This window comes from Euphorbia lathyris, chromosome 2 (genome assembly GCF_963576675.1).
Source record: "Euphorbia lathyris chromosome 2, ddEupLath1.1, whole genome shotgun sequence".
Lineage (NCBI taxonomy): Eukaryota > Viridiplantae > Streptophyta > Magnoliopsida > Malpighiales > Euphorbiaceae > Euphorbia > Euphorbia lathyris.
Genome location: NC_088911.1, coordinates 121183367 through 121191481, shown reverse-complemented (window position 1 = coordinate 121191481; position 8115 = coordinate 121183367). Strand labels below are relative to the sequence as shown.

The 8115-nt window shown below is 33.3% G+C and overlaps 1 protein-coding gene across 1 annotated transcript; it reads right to left on the bottom strand.

The window, feature by feature from the left end:
- Nucleotides 1-265: 265 nt before the first annotated feature.
- On the bottom strand, nucleotides 266-6492 carry LOC136219748 (primary amine oxidase 1-like). The gene is made up of 5 exons (XM_066007253.1): nucleotides 5290-6492; nucleotides 4904-5117; nucleotides 4710-4823; nucleotides 2325-2866; nucleotides 266-701 (listed from the first exon to the last, which is right to left on the bottom strand). The coding sequence occupies exons 1-5, from the start codon at nucleotides 6282-6284 to the stop codon at nucleotides 536-538; spliced, it is 2031 nt and encodes a 676-aa protein (XP_065863325.1). The 5' UTR covers nucleotides 6285-6492; the 3' UTR covers nucleotides 266-535.
- Nucleotides 6493-8115: the final 1623 nt, after the last annotated feature.

Here is an 8115-nt window from a genome sequence, read left to right as displayed (position 1 = left end):
ATTTATCTTTCATTTTATCTCTTGCCAGAAATAATGATGATACGGTATTCACTAACAAATGTTAATACACATCAATGCTATGTGAACATCACATCACGTTTATTAAGGAAGAGTGAATTTAACCTCCACATATAAGAGAGTATAGTCTTAAGCCTAACATTTATCAAACGGTTGAATTTCAAAGTGTTAATATGTTAGCATTAGAATGAATTAATGTTAAAATCAATTATCAAAGTCTTAATGTGTAAAATAAATGATTAGAAAATTGAAGAATGTTACAGTGTGTTGCCTAAATATCATTGAATAATTGTATCCATTATTCACAATAAGCATGAATGTATAATGTATATATAGTCACAGAACTGTTCACATGGACCCTGATTACCACGTAAATTTGGTCATTCACCGTTAAATCTAGACGGATTAAAATGAGATTCAAAACATCTTAAGGCTTATATTTAATCCGCCTAGATCTAATGGTGAATGGCCAAATTTACGTGGTAATCAGGGTCCATGTGAACGCAACTGTATATAGTCAAACATGATCCATCAGCAATGGGTTGCTTTCAAAAAAATTGGCGGGTCGAAGCTCAAATCCATCATGGAGTGTGGCCATTATTGGATAATCTTCTTGACATGGGTTGTGGTGAAACCCTACGGTATACCATAGAACTATATCTTTGTTTTCAATTTCTCTATTCCTGCATCCCACATAATTACATATTTTATATTATATACTATAAAACATTTTAATTAACCTTAATATATATAACTGTACACCTAAACTTATTAAACGTATTACTTTTTTTTTTGTACATCTAGATTTGTTAAACATTCAACACAACTTATTTGTTAATTTAACAAATTTCAAAGTTAATATGACACTATCAAATTAAATTTCTGCAAAATTGTATCAAGGACCATTTCTTACCCAAAAAACCACCAATGCTGTTTTTATCATAAAAACGACACGTGTTATTCGATGTGAGAATCCTCCAAGGAAGAAATTACATCGTTCTATATAGTTCTGAGGTTGGAATTATGATAGAATGATAGAATTTCTCGTGTTAGACGATTGGTTAAAATTGTGATAGGTTAATAGTTTTACATGATAAATGTTACATATAACTTCCACGTAGAATAGAAAATTGATATTTCAAAATAATTGATAAAAAAAATTAATGTATTTTTTTCTAGATAATGCATATATGTGGCCTAATACATCATTTCCCTATCAACTTGCAAAAAAAAAATTGGATTAGTCGCATGAACTTTCAAAGTGGTTCGGTAGTTTTTTTAATTGTCATAAAATGTTCAAATAACTCCATCAACTTGTTTAAAATATAATCAATTAATTATTTGATTGTAAAAAAGTAACCTGCATGTGGAATATGTGTTGCACGCTTGCAAAACACATTATGTGTGCAAGTTACTTCTTTTTATAACCAAAATATTAAATGATTACATTTTATGCAAGTTGATGAGGCTATCTGAATTTTTTATACAAGTTGAAATCGAAGGAATCGCCAAGAGATTTAAAAATTTAGAAGGTTAATCAAACTTTTTAAACAAATTCACGAGACCAATGATGTATTAAGCCTATCTATTTAAAAGATCATGATTTAGCTCAAACTTTAGGTTTAATCAATAAAAATGGGTCTAATATATCACCAGCATCCTGAATTTGTCCAAAATAGTAGATTGGCTCCATGAACTTTGTAAGTGTCTTACCAGCTCCCTAAACTTGCCTATTTCGTATCACCAGCTCCCTAAACTTATCCATAAAAGTAGATTAGCTCCTTGAACTTTTCAAGTGTCTCACCAACTCCCTAAAATTGCTTATTCTGTAACAACTAAATACAAAAACTTATTAAACCTAAATTCAAAAAATACGTCTTCATCTATTCGAGAGGTAATTTTTTCGCTTCTCCTACCTTTCAACCTATTATAAGAGTTAGTATTGCAGGTTTGAGAGATTGAATGGATAGGGATCGAGAGTTACTATTACAGTTTTTGTATTTAGTTGTTACAAAATAAGTAAGTTTAGAGAGTTTGTGAGACATTTGGAAAGTTTAAGAAACTAATCTACTTTTAGGGACAAGTTTAAGGGAGCTAGTGATGCGAAATAAGCAAGTTTAGAAAGCTAGTGAAATACTTTTGTAAAGTTCAAGTAAACAATCTAAGTCGAATCGAGGGAGCTGTTATTACGCCGTAAAAATGTGATTGACCAAAAGCTTAAATATGCAATTTAAAAGAAAAAACTTAATGTGTAAAAAAAACAATATATATATATATATATATAAAAAATAGAGAAGATTAATTACCTGCTGCTCCACACCGCTAATCCATCATCACCGTGGCTTCTATCAGCGTAAAAGCCAGCCGGCCATCTTTCCGATTTATTATAGGCGGTAACCCAGATCTGATTTTTGGTATATGCCGCTCTAATCTGCGGATAATCATCATCAGATAGAAGGGAACTCACAGGTCCTCCCGGAATCAACCGGTAACCGACTTGATTACCCACTCGAGTCTTCTTATTTGGATTCACAAACCATAGATCGGCTGGTTTTCCGAGTTGAATCCTTGCATCCGCTTCAGTTTTCGCCGCTTTTTTAACCACCGTCCAATAACTTTTCCTTCGTGACGGCGGTTTAACGGTGGGTACCTTTTCCGTTACCAGATGGGCTTTGACGAATGAATTTTGGTTACCGTCAATGTCAAGATCAAGGTAGTATGTCATAAAATGGTCATGGTTAACGGCCACAGAATTCTCCGTTACTAAGGTGCCGTACACATTTTCAGTTACTTGGTCGTTATTTGTTGCTGACGTGGCTTTTATCTCCACTATACCCGTTAGTGACACCTGTCAATGCATTAGTACCAAATACTTGTAAGTTGTAAACATATGTAAATAATTATTAGCCTTTGAAATTAATGTATTGTACTTTACTTTATTATATATATAAACCGTGAGTTTACCTAACTTGGAAATTTTGTGACTAAAAACGTTTTTGAAAAATTGTTACGTTAACACGTGAAAATTATCATTATTAGTTAACCTTTTTTCCCAAACATATTATTTAAGGGTTGAAAAATATTTTTCCCTGAAGCCTAGAAGATGTAATCGTATTGTACCCACAAAAAGTAAGGTGTTTGTGGCTTATCAAACTCAACAGGGGTTAATATATATATTTGCTCTTGTATTATCACGAAAAAACAGATATGCCCTTATATCAAATAAACCCATCAAACTATCCTTGAATTTTCCACAAACCTGCAAAAATACCCTAATCTAACAGATCTCTGATGTGGCATAAACGGCGTACCCTCTAATTGATAAACTAATCTAACAAAAGCTTTTCATCTCAAATCAAACCCAAAAAAAATGGCAGCAGCAAAAACTTCTCATCTCAAATCAAACCCATTGAATATCTCCATTTCAGACCAAAATCAAACCCACAACTCCATTGCAGACCCATAACTCCATTTCAGACCAAAAGCTTCTCATCTCAAATAAAACCCATTGCAGAATTTTAGAGAGAGAAAGTTAAGAATATATAGATAGAGAAATCGAAGATTATATCAATTGGAACATCACAAGTCTGCCATATGATGTTGGAATCGAAATCATAAAGAACGAAGTTACCGGAGTCGAGCATGGAGGCGGAGGAGGTTGATGGATTGATGGCATGAAGACTCCAATGGAAAGTGGCGGCCATGTGGATTCAACAGTGTCTGTTGCTTATAAAATAGATTTTGAGGCATTCTATTGTTACTCAAGAAATGAAATGGGAGTTGTAAATTCAATTGTCCCTAAATAACCCAGTAGATCCTATAAGAACAATTGACCAGACTACAACAGTACCTTTATCTTTATAAGGTTGAATAACTTTCATCGGGAAATTGGAAATGTGAGATGAGTAGTTTAACTTAAACTTTCACATAATAAGCCTTGGTCTTTTTGATAATTAACTCAATTCTGAAATTCAAGAATTCACAGTAGAAATAGAACACGGTGACGAGCAGTAGACGGTGGCGGAAATGTCGGCAGCCATGGATGAAGCCCGATGGAGAAGGATGGTGATGGAGAAGATGGGTCTAAATTTTTTAAATGACAGGTGTTAAACTCTGAGTGGATGGTGATGGAGAAGATGGTCTTCAAGTGTGGCACCGTTAGTGTCGTATATTAGTCTGTTAGATTAGGGTATTTTCGCAGGTTTGTGGAAAATTCAGGGATAGTTTTGTGGATTTATTTGATATAAGAGCATATCTGTTTTTCCGTGATAATATAAGGGCAAATATGTATATTAACCCAACTCAACAGTATTAGATCATTTTCTTATGAGTTAGTAAGAAAATTAAAATAAGGACCATTACATGTAAAACTTAAAATTCCTAAACCCCTATTAAAATTCTATCTCAATTCATTAAGATGCATTAGTAAAAAGGATGGAGGTATAAGCGGTTATAAAGGGTTCGTTTAAATAGGGTTTCTGATAAAAAAAAATTATAATTTTTATTGGCGATTCCAATCTATTCAAACTTATAATGGATTTAGAATCTGGGACAATATTTGTGATAGAAATATCTGTAATTGATTCTTTTTTTTAAACATCTATAATTTTTAACATATGTGTGTCCATTTAGCTCCGTGCTAATTAGTATTACTTCGCTACCGAATTGTAAGATGAAATGCGAGAACTTACCCCAACTTTGATGGAACCACTTTTTTTGAACTCCCAATCAAGAATATAATCATAGTTTCCAACAGTAGCTACCATCCGAGCTACCAAATTGATTTCGGGCTCCCCACTTCGAATCTGCAAACCCCAAAACAAAACCAAAATAATTATATAAACTCTTAATTCACTAATAAAATAAACTAAATTTTGCAACTTACCACTTGGCCAGGAACATTAATTTCTGCATGTCGCATAGCTGGATCTCCACTATATCTTTCAAATATACATATAACCTTCGACATCTGTTGCGCCTTCCCATCTGCACCACCCACATATCCATCTAAATATACTGCATTGGCCGGACAATCAATCAGCGGTTGTAGACTATCGGCTGCTCGTCCAAACCCGAATTCCCCAATGTCCATAAACGTCCTGAAATCAAGTATTATAATTTCTGATGATTTATAAAGATAACTTAATCTACTATATTTATTTTTATTGCATTTATATTATATAATTATATGCAAAACGGACAAGTCCGAACACTTTATTGAACTTACGCATATAATATATAATAACGATAACTCAGAATTGTCACTTCTACCTGAAATACCATTCCTCAGTAGGATTAGAATAAGGGACAAATGTTTCAGCAATATGACCCCTATATAGCACCGGCCGATACTTCTTCAATTTCCCATCAAACACACAGGCCGTCGATATAACAATTCCAGCCCGAGCATTAAACGCTATATGAAAATCCCAATTCGCCCATTTAACCCTATTTCCATCAATTCTAAATCCACCATCAGACACATTATAAACCACCGATTTCGCCTTCGTCGTCGATCGAAAATCGTTCCCTTCAGATTTAGGCATAGGAGCTTTAAATCTGTCAACATATTCCGTAATCTTCATCAATTCAACATCAATCACAATCGTAATCCCTCCAATTGGCCTCGTAAATACATTCACCGATCCGTCTCTGTAAAAACAGGTGTCTTTGACTTGTCGTTTATCAACATTTTCGCCGTACCAACCCACCGTGAAAGGGACACAAGAAACTTCCGATAAATTCAGCCCTCTTTTCTCAATTGATTCGATGAATTTGGGGAATTTCAAAGGCAATTTGCTGGCTAAGAAAAGCTCGTTGAAAGTAAAAGGGGGAAATCCATGGCCAGTATGTATAGTGTTTGATGAAATGACACCTTTAGCAATGTCGACAATGAGCTCACGTGTCTCACCGGCGGCTCGAACAACCACCTTGGCTTGCCGGAGAATGGAAGAAACATTCTGATTTGATGATGATGACGATGAAGATAACCAAGCAAGAACCTCTGATTTATCAGGTTCTTCGACATCGATAAAATGGAAGGTTAAATTGGGGAGTTTTGAGAGGGTGGAGGAGTTGTTGATAATTAGGGCTATTTTGTTGATTTCATCGGCAGTGAGAGGGTCTAGTGGGTGATAAAGGGTAGCTACGAAGCAGAAGTTTAGAATAAAGATTAGAACTTTGAAGGGAATAGACATGGATGGATGGATGCTATGCTTTTGAGAAATTATTGGGTTTGGTTGGTAAATTTCAGGTTTGAATGACATGTATTGAGAAATAAATCCTAATTTGGTGGGTCAATTTTGAATATAAAATGGCTTGATTTAGCAATAAATCTGTAATGAGAAAAGTTTGCTGTACGTTTTGGTATCTGTAAAGATTGAATTGATTAGTGCAGAAAGTAGAGAAAGTGTATCTTGCAGTTCGAGCAAGAATCGTTGCAAATTTGTTATTCTCTTAATCAGCATTCATTTTAATGAATCCGATCATCAAGACTATTAGGTAGGCCTAAAAAACTGAATTTAAATAGATGCATGAATGGATATATGAAGCCTCACTAACAAAATAATATATACCCCGAATCGTAATCTCGGTAAATTATAGTGCGATAAGGTACCAAAATAGGTCTATACTTTTTTTTTTGGAAAGTATCAATTTAGGTATCACGTATAAAATAATATTAATATAGGTTTAACGTTTAGAAAAAGAATTTAGGCCTCGATAACGGAACGAGACACGCCATTGATATTACTCCGTTAAACTCTGTATGTGGATGGAGAAATCAGAACTTAACGAAGTAATAAGAATGACGTGTCCAATCCGTTATCGATGTCTAAATTGATACATTTTTTAAGCGTTAAGCCTATATTGATCAGGGGTGGCAACGGTACGGGGCTGGGACGGTTATGTATTTACCACTCCGTCCCCAAATGTTTACGGGACGGTTCTGGAGAATCCCCGTTAAGTGATTCAGGGATTTTTTTCATCCTTATTCCCTCCCCATACGGTTTCGGGGAATCCATGTGCCCAATAAATTAATAATACTCTTTGTAATCGACAATTAAAATAAACCCAATTTAAATAAACTAATTGTATTCCGTTGAAATTAGCTAGTTCTCAAAACAAAATAAACTCAATCAAAATTAATTATACCTCTAGCAGAATTTAAATCACAAATCTGAGTCAAAATAATTTAAAATACAAAATGGTAAACCTAATAATTCTGTGTAAAGTCTAATATGAGTTAGAAGAATTTAAATCATAAATCTGAGTTAGAAGAATCTAAACAATCACAAATCATAAATATAAAATCTGATATGAGTTAGAAGAATCCAATATATGACGAAGTAAAGTTCAATATTTTCCCCGATATATATATATATATATATATATATATATATATATATATATATTTTCAAACTACACATTATGTGTAAATATTAGATCAATCACTAAGGCCCTGTTTTTTTGGGGGAAAATACTTTCCCAATTTTTCAATGTTTGTTTGGGCAGGAAAATAAGTCAAAAGAAAATAAATGGTAAGTCAATGGAAAATGAAGGAAGAAATAAGGGAAAATATTTTACCCCCAAAATATACGCGTTTAGAGAAAAATGGGGAAAACATTAAAATAATATAAAAATACGAAAAACACAAATAACATGAGAACGTTACAAAACACGAGAATATGAAAAAAAAAACCCGCAAAAAAGCAAACACTTGAAAAAGCACAAAACATGAACAACGTGAAAAAGTGACAAAACACGAAATATACAAAAACGTGAAAAATACAAAAAAAAAACACGAAAACATAAAAAATACGAAAAACGCAAAAACGCATAAAATGCTAAAACACAAAAATGTGACAATACGTGAAAAACGCGATAAACATGAAAAGACGAAAAATACGAAAAACATGAAAAACGTGAATAACACGAAAAAGTAACAAAATGCAAAAATAAAAAAACACAAAAGAAAAGAAAAAGGGAAAACCCGAAAAACTAAACGTGAAAACACGAAAAAAATGCAAAAAAAAAAAAAACATAATAACGTTAATAACACGAGAAAACGTACAATTTATAGTAATAGTTTTGAGCGTA